The 26505-nt window shown below is 49.8% G+C and overlaps 1 protein-coding gene across 6 annotated transcripts in view; it reads right to left on the bottom strand.

Annotated features, from left to right (window-relative positions):
- The window catches only part of LOC105482101 (GDNF family receptor alpha 2), a 100442-nt gene that overhangs the window by 47505 nt on the left and 26432 nt on the right, over positions 1-26505 (bottom strand). For all 6 annotated transcript variants that reach the window (XM_011742050.3, XM_011742052.2, XM_071068533.1 and 3 more), the window contains one exon: positions 10888-11242. In XM_011742050.3, coding sequence (XP_011740352.2) covers positions 10888-11242 — 355 coding nt within the window. The remainder of the gene's footprint in view (positions 1-10887; positions 11243-26505) is intronic.

The following is a 26505-nucleotide window of genomic DNA, read 5'->3' as shown; positions in this document are numbered from 1 at the left end:
CACGTGGAAGACAGAGCACATCCCAAGGCTGCCACAGGAAAGGCCACATCCTCAAAACACCCTGGGCAGGACTTCCACTGCAGGAGCCAAGGGCACCTCTCAAACAGTCCCTGCTCTGTTCCAATGCCTCCTCGAGGACGACGACCGAAAGCTGAAAAGCAAGGCTCCTCTGGGCAGCCCGAGAGCTGGCTTCTCTAAGGGGCTGGGCCATCCAGGTTGCTCACAAAAGTACTCTGGTGTGGAGAAGAATCTCTTCCCACACCTAAAGGACTCTTTTAGCCATAGCAGGAGAAGCTGAGTTGGTGGCAGCCATACCATGGCCCCTCCGAGCCCAGGGAGGACATGGTGGGTGGGATATCCTAGGGTCCTAAGCACAGTGCAGTGGACAGAGTCAGCATCAAAGACCAAAAGCAGTGTACTCCCCACACTAGAGGATGTCCCAAGGCTGAGACTTGCCCAGTGCAATGGCAGAGCGGCTGGGATTGGCTCCTCTGCAATGGCAGGGTCACCCTCACTCTCCCACCTTCCTCCACCTCACCCCGCACTTCCCAAAGCCAAACCACTATTGAGCTCTGCTCAGTCATCAAAGCCAAACTGCTATTGAGCTCTCCTCAGCCATGTCTCCACCCAAGGGGCAGACACCTTCCCTTTCCACTAACGTCTTCCCCAGGAAGTTCTAACCAACCAACTGACCAACATTTCTCCAGCCCCGATCAGGTTTTTGTAATCACCAATCCATCAAAACTTCTGTGTAAGAGTCACCAAGGCCCTCCACGTCCCCAAATCCACTGGTGACCCAGGTGTCCTCATCCTTCCAGACCTCTCTACAGCACACGGCACAGCCACCCATTCCCTCTTTTTCAGAACATGTTCTTTTGACTCCTAGGACACCGTAATAACAGCACCCAGCACTACTGGGCACTGACAGGGTGCCAGGCAGGTTCCCAGCGCCTCCTCTCCAGCCGGACTCTCCCTAGGAGAATCCTACCCATTCCCTTAGCTTTAATCGCCATAAATATACTAATGACCCCAGAATTTACAATCCCAGTCAAGCGCCAGATATGAATGTCTCAAAGGCATCTTGAAATTAACATGCCCAAAATGGAACTCCTGATTTATCTCCCCCTAGGCCTTCACCATTTCAGAAAGTGGCACCATCACCACCGAGCTGCTCAAGCCAGAAGCCCGTGAGTCATTCTCGAGCTCCTCCATCACCCTCAGGCCAGGTGTATCATTTCTAACTCTGAAATATCTCCAATTTATCCACTTATCTCTCTCCACCTGGCCACCACCCTGGGCTGAGTGGCCATCATCTCTGATCCAGTGATGCTAAAATAACCTCCTCCCTCGCCTCTCTGCAGTCGTCCTTGCCTCCTCCCTTAATTCTCCACCCAGCAGCCAGAGTCATCTTTCTTATCACAATTTTCACAATGCACTGCTTGGCTTCAGAAGCTCCTTTCCAACTGTACTCAGAAGTCCAAACTCCTTGCTGTGGCCTGTGGGGCCCTGAGTGATCTGGCCCCTGCCTGCCTCCCAACCTCAACCTGTGCCTCTGTCTCCGAGCCCCACTGCCCAGCCACACCTTCCCCCCTTTCCCTCCTGCAAACTTCTGTACATGCTATGCCCTCTGCACGTGATGCTCTTTCTCCCCTTGATCTGGCACCAGGCATCCCATTCCTCAGGTCTCAGTTTAAATGTCGTCTTGCAGATAAACTTTTCCTGGCCAAGCAGATTCCCCCTCTCTGCCCCTGTTACTCTCTCTTTCTGCATCCTGCTCATGTCAGCAGCATTATCTAGATGCTTGTCTGTCTGCTTGCTCACCATCTGCCTCCTCCATCAGACTGTCAGCTCCAAGTGGGCAGAGACCACCAACACTGTGTTCTCCAGGGGGCAATGTCTAGCATGGTGCCTGGCACAGAGTAGGCACACAACAAATAGTTGTTAAAGAAATAAGCTGGCCAAGCGCAATGGCTCACGCCTGTAATCCCAGCACTTTGGGAGGCTGAGGCAGGTGGATCACGAGGTCAGGAGTTCGAGACCAGCCTGGCCAATATGGTGAAAGCCTGTCTCTACTACAAATACAAAAATTAGCCGGGTGTGGTGGTGCACACCTGTAGTCCCAGCTACTCGGAAGGCTGAGGCGGGAGAATCGCTTGAACCTGGGAGGCGAAGGTTGCAGTGAGCCAAGATCACGCCACTGCACTCCAGCCCGGGTGACAGTACAAGACTCCATCTCAAAAAAAAAGCAAAAAAAGAAAGAAAGAAGCCAATGAGGTAGTAATATAAAATGAGAATATTAAAAAACAGAGGCCTGATTGGGAAGAAAAATATTAAAGGAAAGTCACGTGATGTCATAGGAAGGATACAGACAAGTTCTAGAGAGTGTCTGGAAAAGCAGGGGCCAGGGGAGATACAGGATGGGAGCCAAACAGGCTTGATGGAGGGGAAGTCTAGATATTATGAACGTAGTGTTTGTGTCTCCCCAAAATTCATATGTTAAACCCCTAATCTACAGTGTGATGGTATTTGGAGATGGGGCCTTTGGGAGGTGATTAGGGTTAGATGAGGTCATTGGGGTGGGGCCCTCATGATGGGATTAGTGGCCTTATAAGAAGAGGAACAGACACCAGATTGATCTCTCTCTCTTTCTCTCCTCTGCTTCTGCGTGCACACATCAATAAAGACCGTAAGAGGACATAACCAGGAAAAAAAGGCCCTCACCACGGGCCCTTTATAGATGAAGGTGCCATCAAAACCCAGCCAGGATCTCAGATCTCCAGCCTCCAGAAATGTGAGAAGTAAAGGTTTGCTGTTGAAGCCACCCAGTCTATGGTATTCCATTACAGCAGCCTGTACTGACTAAGATACCAGGCAAGAAGACAGTCCATGCCAGTGAGTGAAAGCAGAAATACTCAGGGAGCCAGTGTGAACAATGCAAGACCAGGGTGGCTGAGTGTGTCTGCCCCTGTGTGAACAAACACACGCCCAGTTGTAGGTGAGGCCTCTGGTATGAACAAACAATGCTGGCTTGCATTCGGATACTCCCTGCATAAGTGACACGTCATGAATGGGTCACTCCACCCCAGCCACTCAGAGATGCCTGGGTCCTCAAGCAAAACTCAAGTGGGAGCCTTAGCCAAACAGGATCCGCATCTCATCCACCTGGGGTGTGAGCCTCTGGAGCCCAGATGCCTTGAGAGAACCCTGTAAAGTTAAGGTCAAGGCTCTGTGCAGCCCTGCCAAGTGGTAGCAGCCACAGCAGGGCGATGCATGAACCCTCTCTTGTAAACTAGAGCTCTTGTTTGGAGCTTCTCTCTGTGTTTATTTCCCCAGAGGCTTTAGTAAAGTAATATCCAGCATTCCAGCCTTGTCTCAACATGTTGCAGGAAATTCCAGGAAGGGTCACTCGGGGACCCTTGGCCTAGAATTAAAGAGTGAGCAGAGCCCCTACTGAGACCAGCAATAGCAGCCACATGGGATCCCCAAAGGGAAGCTGGATCTCAGGGTCTCGGCTCCTTGCAGTTAGATTCTTCAGGAAGGGGGTGGCCTTTTTCCCCCACACTCCTCTGCACAGCTTTGCTCTGGGGTTGGATGTGGCTGTTGGACTCTGGACACTGCTCAAGGCCAAGTGGGACCCCGGGTGAGATTTTACTTCTCTGTGACTCATCTCCCCGAAGAAAGGGCTGCTCTGCAATGCCAGCAGGGTGACCCAGGGAAGACCTAGTATAATTGGGATTTCAAGAGAACCTGAGTAAAAAGCTATCATCTACACAATTGTAGCTGCAATGGTAGTGGGGCTCCTCTCCCACAGCAGACACAATCGACACAGAGTCCCCTCCTTAGGCTCTAAGTGCCACAAAGACAAGGACCTCTACCTACTTCATTAACTCTCCCAATCAAACATAATGCCTGGCCCAAAGTGGATGACCAATAAAGAGTAGTGAAAATAATAAAGAAATGGTCACAGGACCCCCCACTCTTCCTGCTGTAGGTAATCTGCTGGCCCCAGGGAGGACTGGCTGGGTTCTGTGGAGCATCCATGCTGCCCCTCCTATGCCTGTGGCAGGCATCACTAATCAATCACAGCCCACTTTGCTACTGAGCCAGGAGCCAGACTCAAAATCCTTCTTTAGGGAGCCAATCCAAGTTGGTCATCTAGAGAAGGAAGAGGTTCCTATGCTTTGGGAGATCAAGGAACCCTTAGAGAATCTAATGAATGCAACAAACTTCTTTCTAGAAAATACACACAAAACCTTCTGTATAATTTCAAGATATTCAAGGACCTCTCCTTTAAAGGAAGACTTGGAAGCATCACAGTCCACCTACCCCTGCGCAAGTAATCATTTGCTGCCATTTAGACACGATCTGCTAAAAGCATCAGCCAACAGATCCTATGGGAAGCCATTAAGCTGAGGGACAGCCCCAAGGAGCCAAGAATCAAAGCCAGACCTGTTCGTCCACACTGCCTGAAGATACTGAACACCCCCTACGCTGGGCAAGAAGAAGAGTGTGTGGAAGGGACTCCTTCCCACCCGCTGAGGACAGCCTTGAGGGAGGTGAGCCCAACTTCCTCTGCTTCCCAACAAGCCTCTCTGACAAGGGCAGTGTCCATTTCAGGAAAGGGCCCAGGTTGCCAGGGTAGCTCCAGGCTGGAATCTATTTATACACATCCTCAGCACCCAGAGGTGAAATTACAGCCCAGGAGATGGCACTGTGCCAGTAAGGAGTTATTTATGTTCTCTTGGCAGACTAAGAGGAACAGGGCATTTCAGAGGACCGCTTCCAAATGAGGCCTGGTAGGGACACAGTTTAGAAAACAACAGCATCATCCTCCCACGACCCCCCAACCACCACACACACACACACACACACACATACACACACACACACACACACACACACACACAATCTGAGACCATCGTTGCAATGGCTGTAAGCTGAGAGGGTAAAAACTGAAAGACTGTGTTTTTAAAATGTAGATCTTGACCCACTGTGGGGGCTAGAGTCAATCCAGCCAAATGCCATGGAGGCATTCCAAGAAGTTCTCCAGGCTTTCCAGGCTCCTTATCAGAAGTTTCTTAAAGGAAACGTCTCTCCTGGTCTATCCCTTGATGCTCACTTAGCTTAAGCCCACAGCCCTAAGGTTTGTGGGATATGAACCAGACAAAGGCCAAAGACAGAGCCAAGGTTCCTGAGATGCAACTTCAAAGCCAGGTGGAACGGTCGGTAGAGCCCAAAGCTTCCACTCCCAGAGGCTCCATCCTCAGCCACTGACCCCAAACTGCTCTGAGTTCAAAGGATGATGGGAGGATTCAGAAGTGCTTCCCAAAACCCCGAGGCCCAGCAAGCAGATATCCTTGTTTAACCAATGCATCTTTAAACCCTAGATCAAAGGAAACCTCCAACATTTTATCGCTGGTGACATTTAATAAGACAGCATGCAGAGCCTGCTAAATCTCACACGGGTGATGGACGAGGCCTGCCACACGGTATGCCGCACAGCGAATCGATGCACTTTCTTTCATGTAGTGCCAGATGAGGTTGGCTCTGGAAGAGCCTCCCCCAAGAATCCTGGGCCAAGATTCACCCCGCAGGAAGCCTGGGCATCTCTAGGCCAACTCTCTCGGTAGGAGGAGGGACCACAGGGGACAAGCAGGCCTGGCTGCATCAGGGCTAGGTGCCATAGCACTGCAGCATGGGCATGTTCCTAGGAGATGCCCAAGAGCTGGAGCCTCACTTCCAGAATCGCAAGCCCAGAGGGGCTTTCCCAGGACACCCATCAAGGCTGGCTTCATTCATTCAAGTACCAGCAAAGGCAGGCTGGGGGTTCTGCAATTCCCGCCGAAAACACCCTGGCATTGGGCTCTCCATTTTCAGAATGAAGATTTCCACCTGCGGTCCCCATCCTGGAGGGCAGAAACCTGGAGGAAGTCAAACCAGGGAAAGGAAGAAGTGCACCCCTTCCCAGGCACAGTAGAGCCACGACCCAGCTTCCTGCTCTCCAGGGGCCCCTCTTGAGCCACCTGTGTCACTTCTGATGTTGATAACAGGCATCCATAGGACACCTGAGCACTTTTGTGGATTCTGGGGAAAGCAACGCTTGGGTCAGCAAGTCAGGCCTGCAAGAGTGTGGAAAGAAGCCACTCCTCTCCTTCCAGGCCCTTCAAATACCTTCTTCCACACCATACACCCTGATGAGGTTGGCTGGGCCACTTCCCCTTATACCAACAGCTCATCTCTCCAGTAAAGTAACCTCCCGTGGAGAGGGCAGGAGCAGAGGGAGAAGGCAGACAGGAAAACTGCTTCAACAGAATCAGAACCATAGACTTATAAGACCTCGGGGTGCCTACAGATGACCTGGTTCAGGATCCTCATTTGATAGATGAAGACCCCCCAGGGCATGAGGAGTTAAACGGCCCACCGAGGACCATGCAGGAGGCTCCAGGCCGGTGAAGAGTAAAGGTAGGTCCCCTGACTCTGGGGCACCACCACAGCCACCTCCATCCACCACCTGCAGTGTCTGTGCGTCTCAGTCTCTGTGGCTCCGGATGCGTGTCTCAATGCACCCTGCCCCAAACCTCAACTCTCCATCATGCGCAAGCTTCCCTAAAGGACACTTCTCCATGCTCCTGCCAGACTCCTCCTAATGCAGGTTCCGCCCTCATTCCTTCCTTACCTCTTCACCATATTGAAATTTGCATGCAGATGGGTGTGTTGGTGGGAGATAGGGAGAGATGGATTGGAAGAATGCCCTGCTTCAAGACCAGGAGCTCACCCAGCCACATCCTGGAGCAATCAGAATTTCCTACTCAGGATCCCAGGCCTCCTAAAGTGAGCCATGTACCTAATTCAATAATCCAGACACAGCACTGTCTGTGGGCCCTGGAGTCGCCATTGTTTAAATTTATTTCCCAGTGCAAGAAGCTCATCTGCTTGGCTCAGCACACTTCAGAAACTGTCAGCCCTCAGCTCCCAGGATTCCTCAGTCCTGACCCTCCCAATACTTAGTCCTATTTAAATGCCCTTTCGGGTTCCACCGTGTGAAGTGTATCACTTGATTCTCCTGTTTCCTAGCTTCCCCCACCTCCAGAAAAGAAAAAAAAAGAAAAAAAAAAAAAGAAAAGAAAAGAAAAAATGCTTCTAGTTCTTTAAACAGACACAGACGTTCTTTAAACAGACACAGACATTCTCCAAGCCACAAATCACCCTGCTCCAAATTCTCCCATCTCAGGGCTGCAGACCCCATAGGATCTGTCCACTACATTGTCGTATTATCCATCCTTCCTTAAAGCAATACTAATAAAATGGGTGCAGTGTCCCAGTCACTCCTCTGCCCAAGATGCCTAGTTCGGACACCTGAGCGGCTTGATTCCAGGCCCCTTCGCCAGGCCCCCTGCAGTCCTCCAGCTTTTGAGTGCTCCTGGCCCATTCCTATGCTTGGGTCCTGGGCTTGGATTCATGCTGGTCTTTTCCAGTTCCTTCAAGGTCCAGTTCCCATCTGTTCCATCATTCCATGCAGCTGTGTAGGGCGCAGCCCCCAAAGGTCACTTTAGCATTCAGAAGAAGCAGCGAATGTGTCTCAGATCATGCCCCGATCTATCCTGGTTGGAGGTTATGTGACCCATCAAGCCTCCCTTTATCCCAGCAACAAAGAAGCTCGGAGCTCAAGTTCAGTCACTATGGCAAATGGCAGCATGGCCACATCTGCTCCCTCCTCCTCTCTAAGGCTGGCCCTCCTCATTGTGGTATGCATAGTTTCGTCTTCAATCACCTCAATTGGTTTGTGTAGGCAGTAAGATATATTTTTTTTAAGTAAGCAAAAGATAAAAACCCACCTTCTTCACAGAGCTTTCCCTGAGCCCTGCAGCTAGCTCTGGGATCAGGCCCTCCTCCAAACCCCAGGAGAGCTTGTTCTGCAAACCACACAAAGTAGCACTTCCCCTTCAGCGTGCACAGGGCCCCGGCTCTCCCTCCCCATCTCCCGTCTCTCTGCAGCCCCTGGCCCTGGTTCCTTCTGAAGAAGCTAGCTGGTGCCCAATGCCTCTACTTCTGCCTCCCTGCCAGGCCTGGGCCCCCTGCGGTCCATCTTCCACCACACGAACACACGTAAACATGCACATACACACAGGCATACACAGGTATACACACTCTGTGAGACACCACAGCTCGTTCACCTCCTCCCTCTGAAATCCCCTTCCCTTCCAGTCTTACATCCCACTTCCTTTGCCCCTCCCTTAAGCACTGGTGTTTCCAGTAGATTTCTGCTTCCACTGTTCACTCCAAGCCTTATCACTTAAACACTGAGGATGCCCAAATCTTCAGGCATCTCCAGCCCAGACTCCCTCCTGAGCTCTAGCAACCCCTCCTAGGCCATCTCATTTACTGCTATGGCTTTGACCACCAGCAAAGTACCCAATAACTCCCAAACCCATCTCTTCTTTCCAGCCTCATTACTGAGGTCAAAACCCACAAGTCCAAGTGCCCCCTAGGTGTTGCCATGAAGGTGGCAATAGTCCCCCAGGTCCCTCAAATGCTGCATGTCCAATACCACCCCCACTGAATGGCTCCATCTCCCCAGAGTTACTCAACTAGGAAACATGGTAGACAGCATCCATTTATCCATTCAAGTAACCTTATGGAATGCTCACCACATGCCAGGATCTACATGCAGGACGGGGTATGGAGTAAACAAAACAGAAATTGCCACCAGGGTTCTATCTCCAGGTGACTTTCAGCCAGTCACCTAGTCCCATCAAGGCCACTTCCCAATTTCCTCTGAAATAATCCAGTTTTCTCCATACCCACACTCACTATCTTAGTCTGGAGCACTCAATAATACTGGAAAGAAGCAGTTTAGCTGGAATCTGACTCTGAAATGTATGGCTGTGTGACCTTCAGCAAGTTACTTTCGTCAAGTTACTGTAACTTGCCAGATGTATCCTCATTGACAGATAAAGATAATAGTACCTACCTCAGTTTTGTTGCAAGGATTAAATGAGACATAACGCCTCTAGAACAGTGTCTAGAACACAACAGGCAATCTATAAACACCTGCACCCACTTCTATCCCCATTTCTCCAGCAGCCTCCCCCTCACTCCCATCATGGCCCACTCTACCTGTGCCCAACACCTGCAGCTCCCCAGAGCCCAGGTCCTCTCCCACTTCCACCCCGTGCCATGCTTTTCCAACAGGCTTCTTCCCTGGCTTTCTCCTTCTTGTTTCCCAAGGCTCAGCTCAAGGCCCCCTCCCCTCCCCGGGACACGCAGGATGTGGCAGACGCCCCTCTCCTGTGCTCTCTCCTCTGGGAGCCCACAGCCTCATCCCACTGAATTGGGATCACCTCTCCCTTTGTCTGTTTCCCCTGTATCCTCAGGCCTTAGGATCAAGAACTGCACACAACAGCATCTCAATAAATACTTAGCAGACAAAAAGGACAAACATGAGAATTACATAAAGCCAAATTTCAACTAAGTATAACCATGCACCTCCCTCCAAAAAAAAACTACCTTCCTAACAATGAGGCTACACTTGTTAAGCACTAACTGTATTCCAGGCTCTGTGCTGAGCTTTGGACATACGTTATATCATCTAATGTTCACAATAACCCTGTGATGTAAGTATTTTCATCCCTGTTTCATAGGTGAAGGGACAGAAGGTCAGGAAAATTTTATAAACTTGCTCAAGATTACACAGCTAATGAGCGGTAAAGTCAGGATTCAAAGCTAGGACTGTCCAACTCCAGGCCCCATTCCTCACCCCGACCCATTCCTCACTCATATGATCCATTGAGACTGGATTATATCTCAATACAGAGTGAGCTGCCTCTTTGTTTTATGAGAGCACCCTTCCTGATAGCCACGTGACATATGTTGGGATATTAGGCAGAAACTTTCTTTAGAAGTGGGACTAAATTGTCTAAAGGCCATATATGTATATATGTATCTGTGTGTGTGTGTACATATATATATATGTGAGAGAGAGAGAGAGAGAGAGAGAGAGAGCCAGTTCACTCTGTATTCAGGTCTGATCCAGTCTAGTGTCAGGGTGAGGAATGGGTCCTGGAGTCGGACAGTCCTGGCTTTGAATCCTGACTTTACCATTCATTAGCTGTGTAACCTTGAGCAAGTTTACAAAATTTTCCTGACCTTCTGTCCCTTCACCTATAAAACAGGAGTAAAAATACCCAAGTCACAGGGTTATTGTGAACATGAGATGACATAACGTATGTCCAAAGCTTAGCGCAGAGCCTAGAATACAGTAAGTGCTTAACAAGTGTAGGCTCATTATTAGGAAGGTAGTTTTGGAGGGATGCATGGTTATACTGAGCTGAAATTTAGCTCTATATAATATATATATAAAAGTATATATATGTGTGTGTGTATACACGTATGTGTCTATATATACACACACACACACAAACATATATATATGTAGAGACTGAGTCTTGCTATGTTGCCCAGGATGGTCTCAAACTCCTCTCAAGTGATCCTCCAGCCTCAGCCTTCTGAGTTGCTGGGATTACAGGCATGAGCCACTGCACCCAAAGGTCTCTTATTCCAAGGCTCAAGGAGTCTATGGTTTTCAATTACAAGCTCCTTGGGTTGTTCGTTTTGGTTTCCCCAGCTGAGCCAAGAGTAAGCAAAAGATAAACCTGTTCTGAGTGAATGAATGAACGAATGAATAAAGTAGATGGATGGATGCATGGATGAATGAAATGGAAAATTCACTTTGCACATGTCCAAGTCAGTTTTACCCTTTTTGACACCCTTTCTGCTGGACTCAGAGTCATAATTCGATGCACCCCAAGGAATGAAGAAAAAGGAAAACACAGCCCAGCAATGCAAGCCCCCTCCTGCCAGCACCCCCGGGGCTGCCGCGGCACTCACCGGCACAGGTGGTCAGTCCGGCACACACCGCGCAGGTCCAGGCAGTTGGGCTTCTCCTTGTCCTCGTAGGAGCAGCTGGGCAGGATGGTTTGCCGGCGGCGCTCAGCACACGCCTGATCTTGGCAGGAGCAGAAGAGCATGCGGTAGGTGTACTCGCTGGGCACCCGGTCAAAGAACTGGCGCAGGGCCTTGTGGCACTTGCGGCGGTTGCAGCGCTCGGTGGGCGAGATCTCGCGGTTGCAGATGGAGATGTAGGAGGAGCGCAGCTTCTTGCAGTTGTCGTTCAGGTTGCAGGCCTTGGCAGCATCCAGGCAATGGTTGCTCTTGGCGCTGACCACCGGGTCTGCCCCTGTCCCTGGAGGAGGAACAAGAGTGCAGGTCAGAGGCCGCACAAGCATGAGGAGGACGCAGCTGCCCCCTTGCTGGGAGATGTCTCCCAGTACTCAGTAGGCTTCCATGTGCCCGCTCTGTGCCTCAGTTTCCCCCTTTGTGAAATGGGGATCATTTCACAGGACCTACCTCCTAAAGCTGTGGTGAGGAGTAAAGGAGTTAATATACAGGTTGAGGGAGTGCTTAGGAAGCGCCTGGTGCAGGGTGAGCTATACCATGGCAATCTAGGACAATAGTAGACTTAAAACTCCTCACAAGCCTAAAAGGCAAGCAACTAGGTGTGTATGGCCCTGTTTACAAATATGGGAAATAAAGTGACCGGCTCAGCGTCATACAATGGAGGGGGCCCCTATGCACCCACCAGCAGGACACTGGCATTTGGGGTCAGACAATGCTCATGATGGGATCGTCAGCAGCCTGGGTGCAGACAGCACACACATGCCCTCCTGAGGCATTCTGGTGAGAGCCAGATGGGAGATCACCTCACCCAACCTTGTCATTTTACAGATAAGGAAACTGAAGCACTGTGTGGGCAAGGGGCCTGCCCAAGGTTGCCCAGCACAGGAACCCGAGTCACACCCAGAAGTGCAGTTATGCCAGCGAGAACCTTCGATGTAAGCTCCTCATCCACTCTTCATCCACCCTACAAATGCTTTCCAGTATTTCCTGAGCACCACTCTCTCCACGCAAGGTGCCTCACTCGGAGTAAGGCAGGCTCAGGCCATGCATCCCTCTCACATGGGCCAGGCGACTGAGCACTTCCAGCACACAGTTCCTGGTGTTCTAATCACTTGCCCATTAAAGATTGATCAGGTCCTACCTCTGCACAGCCCTCTGCCTGGTGCCATGTTAGATATAAAAGTGCAAGAGGAGGGCCCACTCTGGAAAAGCTCACAACTCCAGCCAGCAAACCAAGAGGCAGAACAGCACAATGGCCAAGGCTGGCGGTGTTCTAGAGGTCAGCCATCGGCATTCAGCTCCTGGCCCTGATACTTACTGGCTATGTGACCTGGGACAAATGGCTGAACCTTTGCCTCAGTTTCCTTGTCCGCAAATTGGTATCTACCACACAGGGCCTTCGTGAGCAAGAATGAGACGGCTCATTTTTTTCTCTCTCCCCTACATCATGATTTTGCTGTCTTCTAGACCATTCCCATCAGCTATCACATCACCCATCTTCAATTAAAAAAAGATCTCCTCGTGACCGTAGCCCTCTTAAGCTACCACTCCATTTTTCTGCTCCCCTTTAAAGCAAAACCCCTCAATCAAGTTGTCTACACCAGCTGTCCCCTGCTCTCTTCCCATTCTCTCTTGGACCTGCTTCAGCCGGACATTTGGCCCCGCCTGTCTGATGGATGCTCGGGAATCCACGGGCCTCATCTCCCTCAGCCCATCGGCAGCACTGGACACAGCCGATTCCTCCCTCCTGCCTCCTTCCACTCTCTGCCGGGCTCCCTGCCACCTCCCCACAGTCTCCTGCTCAGCGGGCTTTGCTGGTCCCATCTTCCATACCCAGGACTCAGCCTCCTTTTCTCTACATGTATCTTCTCCCTCGGACTCTCAGCTCATCTCATGGCCTGAAACACCATCACTGTGCTTCCAACCCCCAGATTTATACCACTGGATAAGAGCTCTGCCCTGAGCCCCAGACTCATCTGTCTATCTGCCAACTCAACACTTCCATATGCAAGCCTAATACCCAAATCTCACCCTTAACACATCCAAACCCAACCTCATATTTCCCCCCAAAACCTAGAGCTTCCCTCCACCTCTGACAGCCTTCCTCATCCTGCTGGAAACAACTGCATCCTTCCAATTGCCAGCGCCAAAACTCCCGGCGCCTCCTTGACTCCTCTCTCATTCACACACTGCCAAACCCTGGCAGCTACACCTTCAAAATACAACCAGAATCCAGCCACTTCTCACCACCGCCACTGCTGCCACCTGGATCCGAGCCACTGACACTGTGCCTGTTAACAGCCTTCTTCTCCCAGCCTCCTGCTCTGCCCTGTGCCCCCATACCCCACCCCATGACAATCTTCTCTCATCACAGCAGCCGGAGAGAACCTTCCAGAACCTATGTCAGAGAGCCATCGCTCCTAGGCTCCAAAACCCCCCATGGATTCCCCAGCTCATTCGGGGACTTCAGCATGGCCTACACACCTCTATATGTGTGCTGTCTGATTTGCTGTGGCAGAACAATTTGTGCTTTCTGAAATGCTGTCCACTCACCACACACGGCTGCTGAACCTGAAATATGGCTAGGGCATTTCACATGTTCACACAAGGCCTTGAAACACACACCAGATTTTGAAAATGTAATAACGAAAAAACAATGTAGACTGGGCACGGTAGCTCATGCCTATAATCCCAGCACTTTGGGAGGCCAAGGCAGGCAGATCATCTGAGGTCAGGAGTTCGAGGCCAGCCTGGCCAACATGGCAAAACCCCGTCTCTACTAAAAATACAAAAATTAGCTGGGCATGGTGGCACGTGGTAGACTACACCCAGCTACATGGGAGACTGAGGCAGGAGAATCACTTGAATCGCTTGAACCCAGGAGGCAGAGGTTGCAGTGAGCCAAGAGCACACCACTGCATTCCAGCGTGGGCAACAAAGGGAGATGCTGTCTCAAAAAAAAAAAAGAAAGAAAGAAAAGAAAGAAAAGAAAAGAAAGAAAAAAATAATGTAAAGTATCTCATAATTTTTTACTTTGATTACACATCGAAGGGGTATTTTTGATCTATGATGTTAAACAAATGTAGTAATAAAAAATAACTTCATCTGTTTCTTTTTTGTGATTACAAGCAAATGTAGAATTATATATGTGATGCATATCATATGTCCATCAGCCAGCAAGGCTGTATATGGCCTCACCTTCTATTCCTTTCTCCCAGCTCATTTCACTCCATTCCAGTCAACCCAGCCTCCTGGATATTCCTGGAACACTCCCATCATGGCCTGGCCACAGGGCCTTTGCACTTACTCTCCCCTTGGCCTGGAAGTCTCTCCCTTCCAACCACTATCCTCATCTACTTCAAGACTCTGTTCAAATGTTATCTAATATGTGAGTCCTTCCTGACCACCCCACACATAGTAACAACACCCCATGCACATTCCACGTACCCACTACTCTGACGTGTTTTTCCAACAGCACTCATCACTATCTGCCATGGTATGTACTCACTTACTAATTTGTTTGTTTGCATCAAATACAAGCTCCAGGAAGGCAGGGTTGTGCTCAGTGCTGTGTCCCTAGTACCCAGTGTTTGACACGCAGGTGCTATGCAATAGGTATTTAAGGGGTGATGGAATAAGTGTATTTAGGCCAGTGTCTATTTTACAACAAGTGCTCAAAAAACGTTGACTAATATTATTAAGCAAGCAAAATGGTACAGAGTAGACAACAATGATCAATGCAGGACCATGTGGGGCCCAGCCCAGACCTGAAACTTGGGGGATGATCAACGAAAACTAAGCCATTCACCCCAACACTTTGTCTGGCCAACGAGTCTCTTTTTTTTTTTTTTTTTTTTTTTTTTTTTGAGTCAAGAGTTTTGCTCTTGTCGCCCAGGCCGGAGTGCAATGCCACAATCTTGGCTCACTGCAACCTCTGTCTCCCGGGTTCAAGTGATTCTCCTGCCTCTGCCTCTGCCTCCTGAGTAGCTTGGATTACAGGGACCTGCCATCATGCCCGGCTAATTTTTCTATTTTTAGAAGAGATGGGGTTTCACCATGTTGGCCAGACTGGTCTTGAACTCATGACCTCAGGTGATCCACCCACCTCGGCCTCCCAAAGTGCTGGGATTACAGGCGTGAGCCACTGCGCCTGGCCAACAATAGCCCTTTAAAGGCAGAAAGAGAAAAGTGCCCTCTCTTCTTGTTGTAAAAATAAAAGAGGGGAGGGTACATCCAGACAAAAGAATCTTATTCTGTGATAAAAGGAAATGAGCTATCAAATCATGAAAGGACATGGAGGAAACTTACATGAAAGGAGACATATCACACCCTATGATTCTAACGGTATGACGCTCTGAAAAAGGGAAAACAGGGAGATCAGTGGCTCCCAGGAGTCAGTGGGGAGTGGGGGAGGAAGAGGCAGAGCATGGAGCATTTTTAGGGCAATGAAACCACTCTGTATGATACTGTAATGGAGGATGCATGCCATTAGACATTTGTCCAAACCCAAAGAATGTATGACACCAAGAGGAACTCTAATGTAAACTCTAGGCATTGCCTCATAATGATGTGTCAATGTAGGTTCAAGAATTGTAACAAATGCCTCCCTCTATAGAGGGATACTGATAGCTGGGGAGGCTGTGCCTGGGGAGGAGTAGCAGGTAGATGGAAACTCTGTACCTTCCTCTCAATTTTGCTATGAACCTAAAATCACTCTTAAAGAAATAAGCCTTTTACTTAAAAAAAAAAAGGGGGGGGGGGGGCTAGGGGAAATTAAGGCAGAAAGAGAATCAAAGGAATTGATTGTTTTCCCAATCAATCCATTAATATATAGTCAATGAGGACCTACTATGTGCCAGGCACTTCCTCAGACGCTAAGCCTGCAACCCTGCCAGAGACACAGCTAGGGACAGAGGACCAGCCCATGCCAATGTGAGTTCTGTGTCAGGGAAGTCAGGTGCAGAGAGAAAAGCATCCCGTCCAGACCTAGGGTGGGGGGCGGGGGCGGGTCCTGGAAGCAGTGATATCTCTGCTGAAACCTACAGGAGGACTCAGAGTAAGTGAAGACAGCAGAAAAAGGATCCCAGGCACAGAGGGGAGCAGGGGCAACCGCTGGGAGGAGCTGCAAGCAATTCAATATGACTGAACATGGAAACCAAGGCAAGGACTGCCAAGACAAGGGCCTTCAGCCACGTTGGGGCATGTGGCCTCTCAGACAATTCCTTGAGCTGCTACCAAACCATTCTGCCCAGGCCAGAAGGACCCCAGGATCCCTGTCAACACTAGGGCTATTGTGGGGACACTGCCTCTAAGGGTCAGGTTCTGCCAAGCCAGCCGTGGGATGCACCTGTCAGAGGCTGGCTGGCTGCTGGCTGGAGGAGTGGAGTGGCCTGGGGCCAAGGTGGAGGAGAGACAACAGGAGGGACCCCAGAGAGAAGGTTAGCAACTGCAAGCGTAATGGCAGCTAATTTAGGACTGTGGCTGCCCCCAGGTTCCCCAGGTGCTCCGTTCCCACTCCTCTCAGCAGGTTCCTGAGCTAGTGCTGGTGTAATTATAGCCTCCGTGGCTTCCATTTGGAGCTTGAACAGTGAAAGCTTTTGCTAGGGGGCAGAACATGTAAACTCCTGGGCCAAAACTTGGTAAATTTCCTAGGAAACAAAAAAAAAACGAGAAACGCAGCTCCTACCTGGTTACCAGGAAGATGCCCCCTCTAATCCTCCTGGCAGGAACTGGGTTCAAGTGGGCCGGATGATGGGAGAAAGGCCCCCAGGAGCGGGCCTGGGCTCTGAGGCTCTGCCAAGCACCTCGCCAAGGAGGCAGCCTGCACTGCGTTTTCATCATGAGGGAGATGGTGGGGTCAGAGCTCGTCACAGGGACAGCCACTGCCACCTGCAGCAGGCTAACTGGACGCACACCCCTTCCGACACAGTCACTGCCCTGCCATCCACCCTAAGGCTCCTGTCCCTCCTGTCGGGAAGGTGAGTCCCCACTAGGAAGAAGGAGGTAGGAGATTCTAAACACAAACCTCACCTACCAAGACCCCTCACAATCCTTGCCTGACACGGAGGCTACAGCCCCTGAACTAAAATGTGCAAAGGGTGGGGAATGGGGATTCAGGAAACCCAGCCCCTTCTGTCTCCCTGCACTGAGAGCTGAGACCACACAAGACCTGAGAAAGATTCGGGAGCTAGAAATTGATCCCAGGCCTGAGCTGGCCCTGGAGAGCCTGAACTCAACACGTGCTCCAGCGTGTCCTGGTGGGTCTCCCAGGCCGGCTGAGAACAGCCTTGATGGCCAAGGAGTAAATGGTAAACAGCTGCCCAAGGGAGAGGGAGGAGGGATTTAACAACACTTGGCCTTCTCCAAAACCTGTTAAGTCATCCTCCCAGCCCCCGGCTCCTGGCCCTGGGGGACACTCTAGCTTCTTCATCTCCTCCCCTCCTCCTCCCTGGGTAAGGGCCAGGCCGGGGGAGCGCAGCCAGCCAGGGAGCACAGCCAGCAGTAGAGGGGCAGGCCAGCTGGGGGATGCACAACCAGAGGCTCCAGCTTAGCCTCCCCAATAGCCCTGCCCCAGCCACACCCAGCCCAGCCTCTCCTGTTAATTCCTGGGGTGCTGCCCTGAGCCAAGAGTCCATCTGCACCACTGAGCTGTGGTTCCAGACAGTGGAACTCCCTATCCCCAGCAGGCAAGCATATGAGTGCTCTTTAAACTCACATTCTTTAAATATGTATTTAACTTTTATATTGAGACAGGTTTACCAAACTTCAGTTTCCTATCTCGTTTTGGTCATATTAACAGTACCACCTCTACTACTGACATTTAATTAATTTTTTCTTTAAATTCCTTAATGCTTTTTTTTTTTTTTTTAAGACGGAGTTTCACTCTGTCACCCACTAGAGTGCAGTGGCATGATCTCAGCTCACTGCAGCTTCTGCCTCCCAGGTTCAAGCGATTCTCCCGCCTCAGCCTCCTCAGAGTAGCTGGGATTACAGGCACCTGCCACCACACCCGGCTAATTATTTTTTGTATTTTTTAGTAGAGACGGGGTTTTGCCATGTTGGCCAGGATGGTCTCGAACTCTCGGCCTCAGGTGATCCGCCCGCTTTGGCCTCCCCAAACGCTGGGATTACAGGCATGAGCCACCACGCTGGGCCTAAATCCCTTAATTCTTAAATAATGAATCTGTTTAAATCCTTATTGACTCACCTTTTACATTTTTCAATACCTATCTAGGTTTATCCTAAATGATAACACCTACATTGGTTCTGAAATTTTCTAACACATTAGAATGCAATAAAGATAAAAATACATATTTGTCGCCCCATCTCCCATTCTAGCAGTGGTGCGCAATGCACTCAGAGGAGGAAGTCACTGGTTTAGAGAAAAGATGCTTGACCTCTAGTGCATTTGTGACTCACAGGCCCCACTGAGTCAGGAGCTCTGTGGCTAGCACCCGGGCATCTGGATTTCACAAGTTCCCTGTGATTCTGAGGCCACCTTCCAAAGACTGAGAACCAATGCTTAGGGGAGGCACAGGGCTGCCCTTGGCCCACTCCCCAAACACACACACACACCCCTCACCCAACACACACACCTCAACAAAACACACAATTTAGCAAACCCACCCTTCACAGAAGATGGTCTGTGGCCAGCTATTGTCACCTAAGCACACCCCCCAATGGTTTCATCCCCCTCTGCCACCTCCCAACAGAGAGGATCTTTAAGGTAGACTTTCCAATAACAAATGAGCCTGTGGGCAGAAAGGAGAGGCTCCCCATCCTGTAAAGCTTCCCAGACAATGAGGACCCAGGTGTTTTAACCACCCTTCCTGCCTCCCAGGAAACTGCCCCTCATCCCATCTGTAGCTGCAGTGTCTGTCCCTGAGCCCACCCTTGGCCCCTGGGCCAAGATGTAGAGCTCTACTACTTAAATAGGGGTTAAAGAACGTGGTTCCTAATTCTGTCTCTGCTTCTCCAAGCTGAAGAAGACCCTAGGTAAATCTTTGTGCCTCTCTCGGTCTCATTACTTTTTTTTTTTTTTTTTTTTTTTGAGACGGAGTCTTGCTCTGTCGCCCAGGCTGGAGTGCAGTGGCACCATCACGGCTCATTGCAATCTCCGCCTCCTGGGTTCACGCCATTCTCCTGCCTCAGCCTCCCAAGTAGCTGGGACTACAGGTGCCTGCCACCATGCCCAGCTATTTTTTTGTATTTTTAGTACAGATGGGGTTTCACCGCGTTAGCCAGGATGGTTCTCGATCTCCTGACCACATGATCCGCTCGCCTCGGCCTCCCAAAGTGCTGGGATTACAGGCGTGAGCCACCGCGCCCGGCCTCGGTCTCATTTCTTTACCTGAATAATGACGGGTTTTGAACTGCATAATCCCTTACATCTTGTGCCTCTCCCACTTGCCCACCCAATGCACCAGTGCGAGACTCTGAGGGATGGAGGGCCAGGGAAAGCCCTGCTGTCTCACCTCGTTTCTTCGAGCCGGAGCCACAGGTCCACCGTGGCAGGCTAAAAGGAGCCTACTCTGGTACTGTGCAAACTCAACAGCATGTGTGCACACCAAAGAACACACACACACAGACACCCAACAATACCCACCTCTCCCGGAGTAGAACCTGAGTCCCTGCATTAGTAGCCGGTCAACAAATATTTTCATACACCAACTACATGCCAGGCCCTAAAATCCAGCTATGTGCAGGAAAGAAAGAATCTTCCCTCTCCTGCAGCTTTCACTCTAGTGAGGGAAAGACTGATAGTAAACACATAAATACATAAATAAGATCGGCCGCAGTGCCTCACACCTGTAAACCCAACGCTTTGGGAGGCCGAGGCGGGCGGATCACTGAGGCCAGGAGTTACAGCCTGGCCAACATGGCAAAACCCCGTCTCTACTAAAACCACAAAAATGAGTTGGGAGTGGTGGCGTGCACCTGTAATCCCTGCTACTCGGGAGGCTGAGGCAGGAGAATGGCTTGAACCCAGGAGGCAGAGGTTGCAGAGAGGCAAAATCGCACCATTGCAACTCCAACCTGGGCGACAGAGTGAGGCTCAGGCTCAAAAAAAGAAAGAAAGAGAGAGAAAAACAGAGAAAAAGAGAGAGACAGAGAGAGAAGAAGAAGGAGGAGGAGAAGGAGGAGGAGGAAAGGAAGGGAGGGACGACAGGCAGGCAGGGAGGGAGGGAGGGAGGGAGGAAGGAAATTTAAAGAAAGCAAAATAAGGGAATTTAAAAGAGAATGACCAGCTGGGCACAGTGGTTCAGGCCTATAACCCCAGTACTTTGGGAGGCTGAGGTACGTGGATCAGTGGAAGCCAGAAATTCAAGACCAGCCTGGCCAAGAGAGTAAAACCCCATCTCTACTAAAAATACAAACATTAGCCGAGTGTGCTGGCAGGTGCCTGTAATCCCAGCTACTCCGGAGGCTGAAGCAGGAGAATCGCTTGAACCTGGGAGGCAGAGGTTGCCGTGAGCCAAGATCGCGCCACTGCACTCCAGCCTGGGAGACAAAGCAAGACTGTGTCTCAAAAAAAAAAAAAAGAAAAAGAATGACCAGGGAATGAGGGAGGGCCTTTCCGAATAGATGACATCAAGTTGAGGTAGAATGACTAAAATGATGGGCAGTAATGGACCACACACACAAAAACATGGAAAGGGAATTCTAAGCAAAAGGAGGAGCAAGCACAAAGGTCCTGAGACAGCTATGAGCTTGGCACATTCCTAGTCAAAACGAAGGGTAAGGTTGCCGGAGCTTCCCGGAGGAGGCAGAAGTTAGAGGAAGTAGAAGTCAGAGGGACAGTCAGGAGAGACCTTGGGGAGCAGGTAAGAATTTCAGATTTTATTCTAAAATGCAAAGCGCTGGAGAGCATTAAGGAGGAAGGCGCATGATCTCATTCACTGACACATGGAACTGAGGGTATATCTGAGGGTGGCAGGCAGAAAAGGAGACCAGTCACAGGCTACTGCAGTAGCAGGAAGCTAGTGGAGGCTGGGGTGGGGTGGTGACTGAAGAGAGGGCAAAAGGTGAGCCCATTCTGCATATAATTTAGAGATAAAGCCAACAGGATTGCTTATATTTTGAGTGGGAGGAGAGAGAGAAATCAAGAAAACCTCTTGGGTTTTTGGCCTGAGCACCAAGTAGATGGAGATATCATCTCACTAAAAAGGAAAGACTTGGAAAGAAGAGAGGCAGAATGAAATGGACCATTTTGTTTTTGACTTAAGTTTGAGATGTCTATCACATGTCAAAGCGGAGATGTTGAATAGGCAGAAGGGTCCACAAGCCAGGAGTTCAGGAAAGAGGTCTGGGCTAAAGACGCAAAACTTGGCATGGTTGACACTGGAGGCTGTAGAAAGTCACATAACTCAGTGAGGCTCCCTAGGTTGGGGATGAGAACAAAGAAGAGGAAGTAATTCAGGACAGAGCTCCATTATGTTCAATGGAAGCTGGAAAGGAGTGGACCTTAAGCTGGTGGAAAACCAAGAGATGCTGATTTCATGGAAGGCAAGAGTTTCGAAAAGGAGGATGGTCAACTGACACTCCCAAGTAATTAGGGGCATAAGGGTGAGTGGAGGGGCAACTCACAATGAGATGCAGAATAAATAAACTCAGCAGAGTTGGAAGGAAGACAGAAAGGGCAGCTAGAGAAAGGGAGGGTCCAGGAGCAGAGACTCCAGGGAGTTGCCCCTAATCCCAGCCCTCCCTGTAGGGTTAAAGCCACCATGACCATCACCTCCACACCTCATGCTGGATGACTGTCATCTCCACACCTCATGCTGGATGAGCATCACCTCCACACTTCATGTTGGATCTCCTCATGGGGCATCCAACCCCAGTCTGCCCTCAAGATCCATTTATTTTTTGCAACAAACACTTACAACCCACTGTGTGGAAAGTAAGGCTGGACTGACAAATAAAACCACCAAGTCTCCTGCCCTCCTGGTGCTCACATTCTAGCTCAGGTGAGAGATCACAAGTAAACAAATGGAAACTTTCCCTTTTGAGTGTGGGGTCCCAGAAAAAGCAGAGACCCTGGTCCAGCAGTGGCTTGTGGGGAAGATGGAGGACCTGGCTGGGCCACTATCAGAGCAAGTGTGCACAGGTTGTGTAACCTCTTTGAGCCTCACTTTCCTTACCTGCAAAACTGAGATAGAATACCTACCTGCCTACACAGAGGACTACGCTAAGAGAAAAAGGGACACTGTGGATGAAAATACCCCTTACAGTTTCCAACCCTTAGTGCACAGGCAATGATGCTTGTTTTAAAAGGTGTCACCTGGCCAGGCGCAGTGGCTCACACCTGTAATTCCAGCACTTTGGGAGGCCGAGGTAGGCAGATCGCTTGAGGCCAGGAGTTCAAGACCAGCCTGGCCAACATGGTGAAACCCCATCTCTACTAAAGATATGGAAATTAGCTGGGTGTGATGGTGCGCATCTGTAATCCTAGCTACTCAGGAGGCTGAGGCACAAGAACTGCTTGAACCAGGGAGGTGGAAGTTGCAGTGAGCTGAGGGCTCTCACCACTGTATCCCAGCCTGTGTGACAGCGCGAGATTCTGTCTAAACAAAAAAATAAAAATAAAAATAAAGCGTCCTGTGACTGGAAAGGTCCTCCCTCCCATCTCACCTCTCAGGCTACCTTCACATTACACTGCCCTGCTAGGAAAAGAAGACAGTCCCTTGTGCTCCTGCCTCTACACACTATGCTGCAGAAGATAAAACGGTCCCCAGTCTTCCCTTCCATAAGCAAAAGATCTTCAGGGCTTCCTCTGCTCCATCCCAAGCAAGATCTCGGGGCATCTTCCTCCCTTCTGGGCCCCTTCACCACCGGGAGTGGGGGCCAAGAGCACCGTAACATCTAGCTGGAAGCAATACATCAGTGTCCCCATCCACAGGAGCTGACAAGACCAACCCCAGAGCACTGCCTCCCAGTCCTCTCAGTTGTCAATCAAAGCCCAAGGATCCAGTGGGACCTGAACCCTTGTCCCCTACTGCTCTGTAGGTCAGGGTGCTCACCCTCCTCAAATCAGTCCTGGAAAGTCTTAGTCCAAGCTTCCTTATAATCTCAACTTTCTTTCTGAACTTTCCCCTCATTCCCAGCCCCACCATGACACTGGGACCACCCAGCGCTCTCCAGGTGAACCTGCATTTTTGGAAGCAGGTTAACCCGCCAAAAATCAATTTGATGAATGGCAAATACACTGAACATCAATTTGAAATAAAATCAATTTGGAACCTTTCAAATTGCATTTTATAGTTTGTCAAATTTTAACCACACTTAAAATGCTTTCTCCAAGTTCTCAAATTTCAGGTTAGTCTTAATTTTGTGGTTCTGACAACTAAAAATTTAAGTTCTATTCTTTCACATTCAAAGGAATTTTTTCAACCACTTTTGAGTGCCCTATTTCTTTTGAATATAGTTTTGGAATTTGGGGTTTTTAAAATATTTGAGGTTTTTACCGTTCTCACACCAATTCCCACAATGATGAGTTGGGTTTAATTTTGTATTTGTAACCATTAAAAACCAAACTTGAGGCATTTCATATTGATGCGATAACCTAAATCTTTCCTCAGCATTTTTTATTTGATGGTGTAGAGAATGGACATAGGATTTGAAGCACCCATCATAAGCTAAACTTTTGTTTACTGATTATGAAATACACTTTTCTCACCATAAGAAGTCCACATGAACTCATGACCCTTAGCTCCCCAAAAGCTGAATATATCTTAAAATACAGCTACGAAGACCATTTGCAAAAATCTTCAAAAGCCATGAAAACCATTAAATGTCAATTTCTAAAACTATGAAAAACAATTCAAAGACTTAGTTTGGGTAAATCAATGCATTTTGTAAAATCAGTGACTTTGTTATTTAGCATCCTAATTTTGAAAGAAGTGGCCACTGGGCAGCTCATGGATGGCTGGGGGTCTCCTTTCTCCTCATAATTTCTGCCCCATCTGTCCTCCTGGGAAGTTCATGTCATCAGCTGCCCCCACTCCTCTGGAGGCTGTCACTCACTAACCCTGCCATTCCGCTCTCTCAGGAATGACCTCACACCTGGCTCACCATCTCCGGTTCATCCCTTCCCGGGCACCATTCCTAGAGGCCTCCACGCAACAGGGACAGTTTGTCTGCACAACACTCTATCTGCCTCCAGTGATCTCCTCCTACCCTTAGCTCCCCATTGCCATAGTCATATCCTTGACCTTGACCTTCATCAACATCCAAATCCCTGTTGAAAGGCTGACATCACACTTTCCAACCTCAGGCCACCCTCTCCTCACCTTCCAGCTCCCTCTCTGGAATTCCCACTCCAGAAAACCCTCAACCTCTCCCAGACCCTGACCCACTGACCCGGCCACTTGCTCTCCCTCACCCGTCCCCCTACCCTGTCCTCAGTTCCTCTTTACCCAACCTACATTTCCCAGCCTGCAGGCAACACCCTGAGCTCCTCAGCCCCTCTCCTCCTCCTCTCTTCCTCCATCATAGTCAAAAACCAATAACCCCAGTGAAACCCAACCACCCCAACTCCATGCTGGCTCCTGAGCAGCCAAAGGTCACTAGGTAACACACACACACACACACACACACACACACACACACACACACGGGCTGACTGGTCTCACTTTGAAGTCCCAATCTCCAGCTCCAAATGCCTTAAAGCAGCCATTTCTCACCTTCCCCTGCTTAAGCTAATTACCTTGTGTCTTGGTCTGTTTAGGCTGGTATAACAAATATCAGACTGAGTGGCTTATAAATAAATCACAGAAATTTATTTCTCATGGTTCTCAAGACTGAAAAGTCCAAGATCGAGGTGCTGGTGGATTTAGTGTCTGGTGAGGGCTCACTTGCTTGTTCACAGACAGCCGTCTTCTGGCCGTGTCCTCCTCACCTGTCAGAAGGGGCAAGTGAGCTCTCCGGGGTCTCCTTTGGAAGGACACTAATTCCATTCATAAGGGCTCCACTCTCATGTCCTAATCACCTCCCGAAGGCCCCACTTCCTAAAACCCTTGCTTTGGGGTTTAGGATTTCAACCTATAAATTTGTTGGTCAGCAGGACCAAATATTGAGACCATAGCACCTTCACTCGTATTTGATGAGAAAATAGATTTGGACAGAAATGCCCTCGCCTTCTCACCCACCAGTGACCAACCTGTCTCACCTGGACACCCAGCTCTGCCTTCTCTCTGTTGGAAGGACCCAGCTCCAGCCTCGTCAAAGGCTGCCCTGCCATGCGTGCTGGTGCATGCCACAGGGACCCATCCCTCCTCACTTACTGAAGACATCACTCCTGAAATCGCCCCTTCCTGCTTACATCCTTCAATTTCACCCTTTCTCGGGATCTTTCCCAAAAGTTACAAATGTGCCACCATCATTGCTTTTCTCAAGACAGAACAAAACCAAAAGCAAAGCCTTCCCTTGACCACCGCCCAGCCCCCTATTTCACTCCTCCCCTTCCTAGCAAAGCTTGAAAGAGTAGATTTCTGGTTGCTGATTTTACCTGCTCCCTTCACATTTTCTGCTCCATCCTCCCCACATCAACATTTCAACCTCACCCTCCAAGAACGATATTCTACCAAGATCATGGGAAATGGCAGAGGGAACAGCTAGCCAAACGCCTGGGTGGGGTCCTGCCTGTGGGGTCCTCCCTGGGTGGGACCCAGGGAAGCACATGTGGCTGGAACCTTTTATTTTAAGAGTGATGAGAAACCATTGGAGGCATTGAGACAGAGGCTTGCCTCAATGCCTCTGTCGCTGAATCAGAAAGTCACTTCTCTAAACTTCACTGCCTTGACTTCTGGGTTGCATCTGACCAGGCTAACCACTTCCCCTTTCTTTCTTTTTATTTATTTATTCATTTTTTTTTTAAGACCTAGTCTTACTCTGTCACCCAGGCTGGAGTGCAGTGGCATGATCACAGCTCACTGCCACCTTGACCTCGCGGGCTCAAGCAATCCTCCCACCTCAGCCTCCCGGGTAGCTAGGACCACCCACATGTGCCACCATGCCTGCCAGTTTTTGTATATTTTGTAGAGATGGGGTTTTGCTATGTTGCTCAGGTTAGTCTCGAACTCAAGAAATCCACCTGCCTCAACCTTCCAAAGTGCTGGGATTATAGGTATGAGCCACTACACCTGGCCCACTTCCCCTTTTTTGACACCTCTACTTGTCTTGGCTTCCCTGACACAGCTGACTGATTTCTCCCTCCCTCTCTGGCCCTAGTCTCAGCTGCCTTTGCTAGCTCTTCCTCCTCTACTTGGTGAGACCCAGCCTCGCTCTCTCCTGACTATACACCCTCCCTCCATGACCTCATGGTTCCGTGGCTTTAAACACTATCTATATGCTACTCACTCTCAATCCATGTATCAACCCTGACCTCTCCCCAGAACTCCAGGCCTACCTCTAACTGTGTCCTTAGCACTTCCAGGGGGAGACCTAATTGGCATCTCCACCCTAAAACGGCCAACACAGAACTCTTAATTTCTGCCCACTGAACTTCCCAATCTGTTCCTCCCCTCATCATCTCCATCCTAGTAAATGGCACAA

This window comes from Macaca nemestrina, chromosome 8 (genome assembly GCF_043159975.1).
Source record: "Macaca nemestrina isolate mMacNem1 chromosome 8, mMacNem.hap1, whole genome shotgun sequence".
Taxonomy (NCBI): Eukaryota; Metazoa; Chordata; class Mammalia; order Primates; family Cercopithecidae; genus Macaca; species Macaca nemestrina.
This window is presented reverse-complemented; position numbering and strand designations above follow the sequence as displayed.